The sequence below is a fragment of the Artemia sp. Qi Xiang Cuo genome, chromosome 20 (assembly GCF_049724085.1).
Source record: "Artemia sp. Qi Xiang Cuo chromosome 20, ASM4972408v1, whole genome shotgun sequence".
Classification (NCBI taxonomy): domain Eukaryota; kingdom Metazoa; phylum Arthropoda; class Branchiopoda; order Anostraca; family Artemiidae; genus Artemia; species Artemia sp. Qi Xiang Cuo.
Genome location: NC_142813.1, coordinates 33,587,766 through 33,601,631, shown reverse-complemented (window position 1 = coordinate 33,601,631; position 13,866 = coordinate 33,587,766). Strand labels below are relative to the sequence as shown.

At 32.6% G+C, this 13,866-nt stretch overlaps 1 protein-coding gene across 3 annotated transcripts in view; it reads right to left on the bottom strand.

Annotated features, from left to right (window-relative positions):
* Window positions 1-13,866, bottom strand: part of LOC148940122 (protein disulfide-isomerase-like) — a 281,993-nt gene that overhangs the window by 11,065 nt on the left and 257,062 nt on the right. For all 3 annotated transcript variants that reach the window (XM_089106293.1, XM_089106292.1, XM_089106294.1), the window contains exons 4-6: window positions 10,436-10,573; window positions 5,064-5,294; window positions 1,982-2,182 (exon numbers count right to left, since the gene is read on the bottom strand). In XM_089106293.1, coding sequence (XP_088962419.1) covers window positions 1,982-2,182; window positions 5,064-5,294; window positions 10,436-10,573 — 570 coding nt within the window. The remainder of the gene's footprint in view (window positions 1-1,981; window positions 2,183-5,063; window positions 5,295-10,435; window positions 10,574-13,866) is intronic.

Below are 13,866 nucleotides of genomic sequence, written 5' to 3'. Positions count from 1 at the left end.
CAAGTGTTTGATACAAACTCATCGTTATTCTAATTTTTTTTTTTCAGTATAAGTTCAGTCGCCATTTTCCTTAATTAGCTGGTTAATATTTAATTTAATTTCAAAACATTATGTTTTAATTTTAATAGTTGTTTGCATTACTATTTAAATTTCTCTTTCGTTTGTATATATACACACGTCTCAACATAACCCGGCCCTGTGAAATGGTGACCCGGAGCAGTAGACTCTCTGTCTATATACCGATGTATATATATATATATATACAGAAAGGTCTATAGATACCTTTCGTTTGTATATATACACAATTCGCAACATAAAACGTCCATTGGAAAAGGTGACCCGGAGCATTAGACACTCTGTAGATATACCGAGGTCTATAGATATATATACAGAAAGCTATATATATACCTTTAGTGTTTATATATACACACGTCGCAACCTAACACGTCCCTGTGAAAAGGGGAACAGGCGCATGTGACTCTCTGTCTATATCCCGATTTAAATATATATATATACAGAATGGTATATATATACCTTTCGTTTGTATATATACACAATTCGCAAAATAAAACGTCCATTGGAAAAGGTGAACAGGAGCATTAGACTCTCTGTATATATACCGAGGTATATATATATATATACAGACATTTATATATATACCTTACGTTTGTATATATACACAATTCGCAACATAACACGTCCCGGGGCAAAGGTGACCAGGAGCATTAGACTCTCGGTAGCATTAATTCTACATAAAAAAGCAAAGCCTTGTAAGAATAGGAAAAAAAAACAGACATTATTTCATTAATAATAAAGTTGGGGTCAATAACCCCCTATGGGGCTGGAAGTTGATTCAATAGGAACACTAAAATTATCACTGATTGCGCTACAATGTTTATATTATAATTCTGATTAACATACATAAAACGTTTTTTTTTATGGTTTTTATTTAACTCAATCTTCACCTTTTTCTTTAATAAAACGAACATTGATGAAAATTATTTTAACATCGATTTCGATACCCTTGGGGCAATGAAACCAATCCTTTGCGACGAAATTCTTAACTATTGGAATAAAAATATAACAGAAACGGGTAAAATTCTTTAATAAGACGGTGAATTAAACTTAATTAAACTGAATTTTTTTTACACTTTTTTAATATACTTTCAGGGACAATTTAATTTTAGAATTGTTCATTGATTTAATAATCAACGAGGACTGCAAAATATAATTTCCGTGAAGCGTTGCAGGGCATTCTGGGTTCTAATGACTTTATTTAAATTCTCTACTGAAACGCGTTAGCAAACACTAATGATCTCTGGACAATCTGGCATATTGAAATCAAAATCAGTGACGCATTTTCTTCTTGAAGTTTCCCTATTTTTTTCGGATTTGATCGACTTAATCTCTTAAAAAGTGAATTAAAATTTCAATAATGTCAAGTTTTGAGCTTTGCATCTCGGTAACTTAGAAAAGAAAAGTATATAAATATCTCGGATTTGATTAATCGATAATAGGTAGAACAACAGAGGTAGTATAGTTTTGCGCGTCATATCAGCCCCCTTTTAAAGTAATATGTACATACAGAAGAATGGGATATAAACCTAGTTTAAATTTTTTGAAAATCGCTATCTCCTAGAACAATCTTAGATTTAGAGCGGGGGGGGGGGAGGGGTTGTCCTGGCAGATTCAAAGGGAGGAGAGTGGACTCAGTCCCAATATACACGAACCTGTGGATGCCAAAATGAATTTGCAACAATTACGCAAATAAAAAGTATGAAATATCTCCTACTTTTTTTCTCAGGATTTTCATTGAAAAAAGTCCCCCCCTCCCTATTTACCCTAGATATAGAAAAAAATACACATTACCCATCTTCCTAAATTTTTCCCAGTGGATGCCACTGTCCACAACTCATATTAGAAAAAGAAAGAAAGAGAAACGGAGAAAGAAAGAGAGAAGACGCAAACAGACGGTTCTCACCTTTAGCTTATTATCGAGGAAAGCTTGGACGAAAGACTTCATGTTTTCCACGGTAAGCTCGGGGTTTTCAGGCTTAAATTTGGTCATATCCTCTTCAAGTTTAATGAGTCTCATTGTAGGTAATTCAGTTTTCTTTATGCCAAAAAATTCAATGATGCGCTGATGGTCTTCTTCCTCAGTATCAACGGTCACAAATAGTAGCTACAAAATACACATAAATTGAACCAATAACAGAATTTCATAGGCAAGACTGATTGAAACGTTAAAAAAGGAAAAAGAAGAAGACGAATGGCCAATAAACAGTATAAATGTTTCACCATCACGAATGGAAAAAACAGAAAATAGAAAAGAACTAAATATCGACAAATAGTGAAACCTTGTCTCTGATGATTGGTAATGACATTCCTTATCACGAAAATAAAATTTGTTCAATAATCCGCAATTCTCAATTTTCATCGACACAAAACCAAGGTCCAACTGTGCAGTTAAGGCAGAATTATCACCGCTACATTAATAGCGACTGACATATCGCATATTCCTTTCTTTTAAATAAGGTATTGGCTCTTTAATAGACTTATAACCAATTTGGTTCCAGAATCTAATTTCTTAGCATCGTCCCGATCAGTGAAAGAACATCTAGAGATGAAGCAGCATCTATATATAATATTTATTTTGTTTGAATACATAAAACTGATCATATTGCATTTTCAATGGATTTTTCGTTAATTCTTGGGATGTAAGAACCTCAAGTTTTAGCAGATCCAAACAATGTTAACATCACTTAGATGATCAATGCTCTATTTAGCTTCTTTTTTTTACCATCTGTCCGAAATGAAGAGAATAATTAGTTCTAAAGTCAACTTTCTGATAGTCGTTTTGTTATATTTGCTTTCTTTGAGAAAGACAATTGCAGATTTACCAGCCTTCAAATCAATTCAATAATTTAGCAAAATTTACATTTTGTGATTTTAGCCATCCCCTCTAAAGAAAAATCTTCGGATAGATTGCATCAAGCCTTGAACTTACCCTGCATATATGCAAGGGATTGTTTCTATTAGGGGATTTCTTTTCTTTTCATTCTATTTTACAGAAGACAAGTAAACTTTCAAATCCAAAATTAAAGTTGGAAAAAAGAAGAGAAGGAATTAAGAAGATATCATCACCTGATATAATATTAGATCTCTTAGGTCCCAGAGATTTTTTGCACTTCTTGTAAATCTTCCAGGTGTGACAATATTTATTTTTAAAAGGAGTTAGATAGAATTGACTAAAACAACAGATATTGCAAGGACAATAAAAATAACAGCTTTTTATAGAGCTGAAAATTCTTCGTCAAATTAAATGGAATCATTCTAAGTAAATATTCAGGGACTAATCACTTTGAGTTCCACACAATAACATTTCAACCAAATAATTCTTTAACAAAACACGAAGCTAGCTGCACAGAAAAAAATTATTGATTTTCCCCACAGCTGCAACGTCATAAATGGCTTTTTGAAGACCTCATTTAAAAGCTAATTTTTATATCTACTTTTTTTTTAATTCGTCTTGATAACACCGTCAGAAAGTGCCATATCCGGATTGGAAAGTCTAGGGAGTCTTAGAAGGGGGCCGTAGATAATTTCGAAGACCACACTGCCTTTCCATGACAACAAATAAAAGTTCAAATAGGGATAAAATCCTTTTAAACGACAGTGTTTCACAAACAGTGATAGAAATTCACAAAAATACCACATATTTCGGTCACATATGCAGTGACCGAAATATCTTGTATTTTTGTGAATAGTAACCGACAGTTTAAAACGTGCATTTAGAAAAACAAAAACTGTCAAATGAGAAAAATTTTCATTTGAAGCTGATTCTGAAATGGTAACTATCATTTCGTTTAATCTTCATAGTAAAGGTTTATTATGAAAAGAAATTTATAAGAACTGCAAAAAAAGCCTGAAACCCCTCGAAAATACTTTTACCTTAAGAGCTTGCGATTGCCTCTTCTTGTTTGTCTCTGTTTCAACACAGAAGAGAGTAAAAATTGGATTAAATCAATAGCACAAATATATTGAAATTTTATATCTTTTTTTAGACTTCACTTTCAATCTCGTGAATAAAGGCATTAAGTTGTAGCTAGCAATTATTAAATCTTGGCTTTTTTGCTCACTTTTGTTTTTCGTTTTTATTACACTTATTTTGCAAACTGATTTAAGTTCTCCTATATACCTTCTTATGAGAAGCTCCAAATTTTTAGTAATAATGCAGCTGAAAAATAGCAATAGTAGTACTATGAATTTTTACAAAATAGATTGACAACACATGCAAAATTCGTTTAATGTCCTTCAATTTCCTAAAATTTCTATACATTTCATAAAGGGCAGTATTTCAAAAACAACATAATTATTAATCTTCAACTCCTCAAAGACCCCGAGTGGACTCTTTTTTTGTAGATAAATTTGCAAATTTTATAGAGTAAGTTTAAGAGGGACGTGAAGTAAAACCTATATATGTATAATTCTCTGCCTTTTTGAAGAAAAAAAAACTCATTTGACTTCTTAAGTTTCACTGGCTTGAAATAAAAATTTATGTGTAAAGTTTACTGGGTATATTTTAAAAACCTAAAAAAAAGTAAATTAACCGAAACTTAACATATTATGTTATGTTATGATTATGTATGTATGTATGTATATATATATATATATATATATATATATATATATATATATATATACATACATACATATATATATATATATATATATATATATATATATATATATATATATATATATATATTTATATATTTCCGCTGGAGAAATTCCCAATGGGGGACTTTTCCACAGGATAAATTCTCCAAAGGGAATTTTCTGTGGGAACACATTTTTACTAGAGGCGGGGGTATTTGTGAGAAATATTTTCTACGGGGGGGGGGGGGGGGCTTTCCGACATAATTTTAAAAACAATCAGAAATTAAAGTCTTTTTCAAATAAGTGGGCTCAGAAAAAATTTTCAACCGGAATCAGTCCACAAGACATTTTCCAGAGGTAATTTTCAGCTATAATGGAATATATATATATATATATATAATTACTTGTCCCCTGAAGTCTCTGGCAAGCTGCTTTGCTGCTTCATACGCTTTCTGATATTGTTCGGATATCTTTGAGACAAAAATGAGAAGATGAGATTTAATTTCACCACCAAAGATTTTCGATGCTGTTTCATGATTGAATTCGACTACAAGTGGCAGAGATTCACCTTGAACAAAAGTTTTAACAGCATCTTCTGTCCATTCTCCATCAAAATTGACTCGTCCATCATCAAACTAAAAAAGAAAGAAAATGTTTTCAGCAAAAACAAAGACGTCAAGTTCAAATCCTTGAATAAAAAGTCTTAAGACAAAAAAATGGAGTTATTTCGTACTTTTTCATTTGTGGAATTATTGTAAATTCTTTCTTACATCGACAAATTCGTATGTATGTAAGAAACACCCCTCAATTTCAATCAACCAGCATACAACCCCTCCCCCCACCCTGTATCCAAGACTGCCCAAGGGGACTTAAAGTCATTTTCAGAAAATTCAAATGAAAACTATATTGCGTTACTTTGTGTGTAGATATTACTTACAAAAGTGGTTGATATGATGTACGAATTTCTATAGTGATTATTGTTCTAGCTATTATCAATTGATTCAGTCCGAAAAACTCCTAGACCTTACTTTTCCAATGTGTCTACATACAATTCTCAAGATTAAACATTATTGTAACTTTAATCAACCTCTTTAGAGACTAAGTCGATCAAATCTGTATAGGAAAAAAGCAAATAACTGAGAAAGTTCAAGAATAACGATACATCACTGAATTGGACTTAAATGTGCCAGATATCAACCAGAAAGGTTGTCCAGAGTTCACTAATCTTTGCTGATATATTTGAGCAGAGACACTGTGCTACAAATCTTTTTACAATTCAAATGTCAAAATCTGTTTAAACCCTTTTTATCGTCACCGAAGTTTATTCTTAGAGACTATCCTTAACAGGATCGACTTAAATCAATCACGGGTTTCGACGTATAAGTACAAAAACCAGACAAAAAGTAGACTTTATTGGTTTGACATTCGAAACTCAATCCACTGGGATTTGTCTTCTTTGCTTTAGTCATAATGTGTTTTTATTCAATGTCTCTCTATGCCAAAGCATTCCGAAGCAAATTACTTCGCAAAAGAAAAGAAATATCATTCAAATAGTAAGTGAATCTTTCTCAACAGAAACCATATTAAAATTTCATCAGTTATAAAACTTTTTTGAAATACAAGCATTAAGTTACCTGAATACATTTGAGACAAAATTCCATAAATTGTGTCAGGTCGGTTTTGAAGGTATAGCAGTTAGTTTGCGTAAATACAATACAATACAAAATATTATTTTCCTGAAAAAATTGGTCTCATGTCCATCTTTCGAATATAAGCATAAAAGTCGTGGCTGCATTGGCAGCTAAACCAGTTACACGTTAACTCGACATGGCTAAATCACAAAAAGAACTTGAAATGTGTTGTTTCGAGGAAGGTTGCGAACTGATTTGTCTGCAGTCCTGAAAAAAGTGCTACGTCTCGTTTTTTTCTTCAATGTATGTTGTCCAACACACTGTGGCTAGTATCCAATAAATAAAATTCTACAGTAGAACATTAGCTGTTCAAGCAAAAGTTATATTGAGCGTACGAGGGGATTAAATCCCCAAATTTACTAATCGTAGCAAGCGAAATGGGACGAGGGAGGAAAAAAGGCAGCTCGACTTAGTCTACTCTCTGAGGGTTGTCGCTCGAGTACTTGTAGATGGGACCAAAGGAAGAAAACGCTAACAAGTCTTTTTGTCGTTATGTCTACTGAAGGAAAATTCTTAAAATGCCTAAGCGAAAGTGTGACCATAGGCTTACACGTAGTTAGTAAAGACAATACAACACAGTTGAAATAACAAATTGATGACGGGAAAAGGCTTGAAAAGCAAATGAATAGAATTAAAGAACTTACATCAGAGTAAAAACAGAAATAGGACCATTTGAGCAAAGATGGTCATTTTTTGAGTCGAAAAGACTTGAGAAGCCAAGCTAGTTGATGAAAATTCATGTTACATTCTGATACCAAACTGGCTATACAGGACATAATATAAAAAGCAAAGAATGAAGAAAAATAAATAAGAAACCAAGCGAGATTATTTTCAGTCAGTTAATAAAACGAAAAAAACAAACAGACATTTCGGCAAAGACCTCCGCCAAACCATCCTCAGTGCAAAAGGGAAAAAATATAACCTTTTCTTGCTACCCGAACAATAGAATACGACTGACAAGAACAAACCAGGGGTGAAATATCACTCAAGAATTAGTGGTGATGGACTTTTTCCCTGGTGAATAATGCAGCCCGCCTACCTAAATGATTGCATTAAGACGATTAATTGTTTTTATTTTTTGAAAAGAGAAGGAATGTAAATTGAATCTCTTTGAATTAAATTGTCATAAATACGGTTTATGCATACATGTCAGGTATCTCTGTTTAAAACGAGGACTTTATGCATGCACTTTTTTTTCATTTCCTTCACTAAAAGATTGTGGTAAATAATTTGCTATATGAACTAAGATTGCCTTAGCAGAAAGAACTACATGATATGGGTAATTCAAAACCTTAAAGGGCTAGTAGAATCAACATTGCTATTTTTACTTTTGAACTTCGGGAATGTCTGTTAAAAGTTGATGTTCGTGTAGCCCTTCTCCCAGCTGTTAAATAGTTCTACCAACTTAAAATTTTACGCAGGAACAGGCTCTATACATACGACTACAAAGAATAGGGTCAAATCTGTCTTTCCCAAAATTGAAAGAAAAAACGTCCAATCTTGGATTAAGTTTTGAAGGAGGAGAAATGATTGTATAAATACAAAAAAAACGAATATAATCTGCCAACAGCCAACTGTTATTGGAAACATTTTTATCCTTTTTTTAAGCTCTGAACTGAACAAACAACGGAATCTTTGAAAACTTGGATAAATAATGGTTTAAACAGTAAAACTGAGTTACCTATGGCGTTTCCAAACATTTGAAGATACTGATATAGGCTTCATTGAACTTTGCTGAATAAGCTTGATAATTAGAGCGTGAAAGGAAGTTTGTAAATTTTAGATGCCTCACTCGTCTAATAGCTGTTTATTTCTAAAGATTGATGGTTTCATGCAGAGCTCCATAGGAGCCTCCTTGTTTTGCAATGTATAATGATTGCATACCTGAGGCGCTTTCTAACGCTTTCAGTACTACTGGCAAAATATTCGACAATGTTACTGAGGCTTCTAAACTAAAGTGCTATTATTATCTGTGAATATCCTCCTTTTATTGTTTCTGGTATATCTGAACAAGGACTGCTGGAAATACTGTCAGTAGACATGGCAAAAACTGATAAGTAGTAGTCGATCAACGAGTATAACCTCAGCTTTAGAAAATCAACCTTTGTGGAAGACTCGGTTTAAAAATTATCGTCCTTGGTAAAAGAAGTTAAACGTTGGCGACGAGCTTGTGATTCATGGGAATTCAGTAAAATATCTTGGAAAAGAAAGTTTTCTTTACCGTATGGATTTTTGGAACTTAAACAATGGGAAATATTTTGAGTTCTTCCATTGAAATCTGCCCATCCCATAGCACCAAAAGCCACAATTAATTTTTTTAATTTGCGACTCAATTTTTTCAAACAAAAGCAATTTCTTCTTTGAATGACATATGCCAAAGGGAACAAATAATTTTTTATTATTATTATTAGATTAAGTTGATAAACTAAACCTTCCCCCCTATTTTTACAGTACCTGTGTCCTGTACACGGTAAAATATTTACAGCACTTCATAAAAATGAATAGAAACCTCTATTTTTTACAAAGACCCAAAGACCTCCTTTGGCTAAAACAATAATCTTGCATTTTCATTTCATGTTCTTTTATGCTTAGTTGCATCACAGTAGTCTCATCGACACCCCTTTGCGATGTACTTGATTTACCAGAAAATTTTATGGTCTTAATATATAAATCGGTATTTTCCTTTACTCAAATCCGCAAAACCACTTAACATATGCCAGCTTAGAGAACATAGGAAAGTAATATGTACTGCAAGTACTTATGGATGAGAAGATAATTGTTCCACGTAAAAAATCACTTATTAGAATCTATGAAAAGCGATAACAAAAAAAAGACATTTCCCTCCATTACATAAACTTTCCTATTAAGTAGACAAATTCCCAAATTTCAAACAGGATTGTATTTAATCTTTGAGGAGGGCCTTTATTTAATCTTGCCCTCTTCCTGAAGGAGGGCAACACACAAAAAGCCTCTTTTGTACCCTAAATTCACGACTAAATTTCAACCGTTTTTTTGCAGCCAGCTCACTACTTCCACAGCTGTAAAAAGTCATTCGAAGAGGAAAAGGGCTTAGTTATGCAACTGATAGCTTGACCTTGCCAGAAATAGACAATGAATACATTAAGGTTTCCTTTCATTGACAATTCGTTGATGATTCTTCTTGACAATTATTTTCATTCTAACTTACAAAAATTAATTTCAGGAAGAGGCTTGAGCCCTCCCATCTCCAGAAAAAAAAAATTGCATATAAAATAACACGTTTTCATAACCTACTGACAAAAAACCGAAAATTAATTCCACAATGGCGACTTCAAGTACTTGGATATTATTATAAATAAGAATGTGGATGCAACGAAGATGCAAAATGTAGAATAAGCTACGGCGCAGTGCAGGATGTTTTTTCTAAACTGACGATGTTTCGGAAGAATAGGAAGATAAGTCTTAGAACCAATATTAAGATATTAGAAGCCACAGTAATCGCAATTGTTCAGAATGATACTGAAACGTGCAATTAAAAGTCCAGGTAGATATTTTAAATCTTTTTCAGAGAAATTGTCTAAGTGTAGTTGAGCGACTCTATGTCAAATAATAAGCTTTACGAAAAATGTGGCTCGTCTCATGTCTAGGGCTATAGTAAAATAAAGAGAAAGTGGCTAGGCCATGTTTTATTGATAAGAGATTTTTGGCAATCCAAAGGGAACAAAATGAAAAACATCAAGTCTTTACTAAGGTGACAATGAAAGATTTAAAGGAAGTGAGAACTCTATGCAAGGGAGTAGAGTGACGTTTTGAACAGAGTGGAGAAGAAGGGTGCGAAGATATGTTGGCCTCAGATGGGTTAGTGGTGTAATGACTTGTTAGTAGTAGTAGTAGAAGTGATAGTACTGAGGGGTGGATTTGTGTGCTTTTATGTATTATGTACCAAACAAAGAAATAAGCAGTATAATAATAATAATACAAAATAAACAATAAAATAAGGCAGATTCATTGCTTTTGAAAAAAGCACAGAAAAACAATTGATTTAAAAAAATATTGGAAACAATTGAACTTTAGCCATATCTTTAACAAACTTTTAAAAAAATTACCTTTTTGAAGAGGACAATAGCATCATCACTAACGTCATGATCTGCGTATACTTCTTCATCCGACGTAATACCAAACTTGACATCATCCAAACCAGCCGCTACAGAGAGGAATGTTTTGGCCTTTTCTGAGGATTGATCCTAAAAACAGAATACAAATCAGGATGCATATAAAGCGTCTGCTGCCTGCTGTACTGAAAAGGCCTCTAATCTGAAGCCACCATTGTGTACGTGTTAAAATACCTCTGAATTCAGGAGCAAATTAGTTTGTTATCCATACAAAGACAAGGTGAGAAATTCAATACATATTTCATTTTTGTTTCAATGTTTATTATATTGTATTGTTTATTTTATTTGAATTATACTTTGTGATGAAATGATAAAAAGAATACATTTTGTTTCATTGAATAGGTAGTAAAAGTACAAGTGGCATGCATTTTCATAAATTTTCTGTTTTTAAATACCTCTGAATTCAGGAGCAAATTAGTTTGTTATCCATACAAAGACAAGGTGAGAAATTCAATACATATTTCATTTTTGTTTCAATGTTTATTATATTGTATTGTTTATTTTATTTGAATTATACTTTGTGATGAAATGATAAAAAGAATACATTTTGTTTCATTGAATAGGTAGTAAAAGTACAAGTGGCATGCATTTTCATAAATTTTCTGTTTTTAGAGACCTATCCCATAAAAATTATGAGCTAAACTAAAACTAAAGTTATTTCACTATTACATGACTTTAATTTATCAAAACATGAAGTTAAAAAAATAGAAAAAATAGCAGTAAAACTTTTTTTTAGAGAAGAGCTATTTGAGTTGTTTTTACTGATGATGATATTTTCCATCGAAACAAGTTCCAAGAAAAACGTCTCTTCTATGCCTAAGCTCCACCTTCTTCAAAGTTTTCATTTATGGTTCATCAATCACTGTTTCCATGTAAAGCAAAACTGTTCAAAGATCAAAACACAGAGATCAGGCTACAAAACACCCTTTAAACATTCCAAAATACGTCTAGGGTGCTTTTCGTAGTTTGGATTTTTAGAGAGGACCCAAAAACATTTTTTCCTAATTCTAGAAAACCAGTGGCCCCCTTTACAACAGTGCTTTTCAAACTCTTGATGCTACAGCCCTATCCACAAAAAGTAGCTGTCAAAAACTTGGTTAGGTGTTTTATTATTACTCTAATACCAAAATGTAACTGAGCAAATTTAAACCCCATTCCCATCCTAAACCCTGTAAAACCATTTCGAGCCTAGGAAACAGAAAGTTGAAAAAAAAAATCAAGTCTAATGCATCTCACAGTATACCGAATTAAACAGCTCATTGTTTTCCTTTTTCTTCTGCTACCCAATTAATTGTCGAAGAGCCGCCATAGAGTTAAACCATATTCCCAACAAATTCTAATGAAATTAAACGTATCATTTTATGACCTCAAAACTTCAAGCAGAACTAAATAGCTCATTGTTTTGTTGTTGTTTTTTTCTTTTTAAGCTACTCAATAAATTTTCGAAAAATTCATGGAAAGTCACGGAAATCTAAATTAAATCCTTGGATACAATTATTCTTCATTTACACAGTTCGCTTTTCTTATTTGATACAAAATTTAAAAATTATGTCATTATTTTCGTTCCTTGTACACCGAGAAAATCTTTTAGCTGAACTACTCATTGGAAATCATGAATATTTCTTAATAAAAAAAAAAAAAAAATTAAAAACAAAATAGGGAATGTACCAAAATAAATATGATGAAAAACAAAAATATATGTAATAGACATTTTATAATTATAAATGGCCAATTGGCTAACAACTACAAACAGAATTCTTTATTCTGAATAAACTTGGTTAAAAACTGACCCAGCACATACGCAAGAAATTTTTTGGAGGGAATGAAGGGGGGGGGGCAAGAATTACAAAAAATTATAATAATTGGGTACTTGTCTATTATATAGAACACACTCGAGAAGTGAAGTTTAGTGACAATAAAATATTATGAAAACAGAACACATAATTAGCAAAATTGTGAAGGTTTGTGAATTATTAAATTGAGAGCTTCGGCATCGGCTGACCGCTTCAAAGACAAAGAAAAGTGCATTATTAACGCGATTCTTGACCTAGTTCATTTTAGTTCATTATTAATGCGATTCTTTAGGACACCAGTTAGTTTGCTTTCACTAATGATAGAATATAGTGTCTCACCATAGATGTTCAAGAATAGTTTCAGATTGTTGGAAGGTCTACAACACGACTGAGCTGGAACAAGCAGGTTTCGTTCATTTGAAAGTGAACCACAAAAATAATTTTGTCGACCCAGAAAATGGCGCCTCTATTCAAAAAGTAGAAAGAATGTGGGGTTCCACAAAGTGGAAGAACAAATGGCACTGAGGTACATGCCACCATCATTTATATTCATACTTAATAGAGTACATATGGCGGGCGGCAGTAAAGGCAGAAGGCCGAGTTCATTTTAAAGCGATTCTTGAGGACATTTCTGCGTTCTGGGAGCATATTTCCAAGTTGTAGTTTTCACAATTTTGCTAAAAAAGTATTTTATTTTCATCATTAGATTTGTACATGGTTTGGTTAGGTTAAAATAGGTTTGTTTAGGTTACGTATTTAATATATGCTATGCTTTACCCCCTCCCTCCCATAATTGGAATAACAAATGCCCTTAAATGTGAGGATTTCGGGAGGAGTCCAAGCCCAATTCCCCTTCCCCTGCGTTTGTCTTCGGATTTAACCTCCCCTTCTAGAATATGTTTTAAAGACAAGACTTTTAGAACTTTGGTCTTTCCAAAAGCAATAAGAATTATTCTTGGCCAACAAAAAACTAAACTTCATATCTCTGAAAAACAACACACCACCCTCACGGCCGTACCCAAGATTTTTTTTTGGGAGAGGGTTTTACTCAAAGATTTTTTTCGGGGGGGGGGGGGGAGCGTGGATTTACACGAGAAAAAACTAAAAAAAAAACGCATACAAAATTTGTTTATATCTATTTTTGTTACGTTTTTACGAGTCAAAAAACATTTCGGGAGGGGTTCAAACCTCCCTAGCCCCCCCCCCTCTGGGTACAGCCATGACTACCCTATACAACATATAAGATGAATATATTTTGCTAACTATAGATGTTAAATAACTATTTTAATTAGGTATTAATGCTTCTTATTAAAGTATTAACTTCGTAATTATAATTTATTTGCTAGTTTATTTAGTTTGGTTCTTATTTATTTTACTTTAACAAAAAGTATTTTTATTTTTTAACTAATAAAAAAAATAGAGTAACCCAAAGACCAAATATACTAAGTAAGACAAATCCTGTAACTAATCATAAAAAAGCAAAGACGCATAGTAACATAACAGCTAAACTGAACCAAAGAGTAACAATCTTAAGTTTCACAACAATCAAACATAATATCCAGTGAAAGTTAT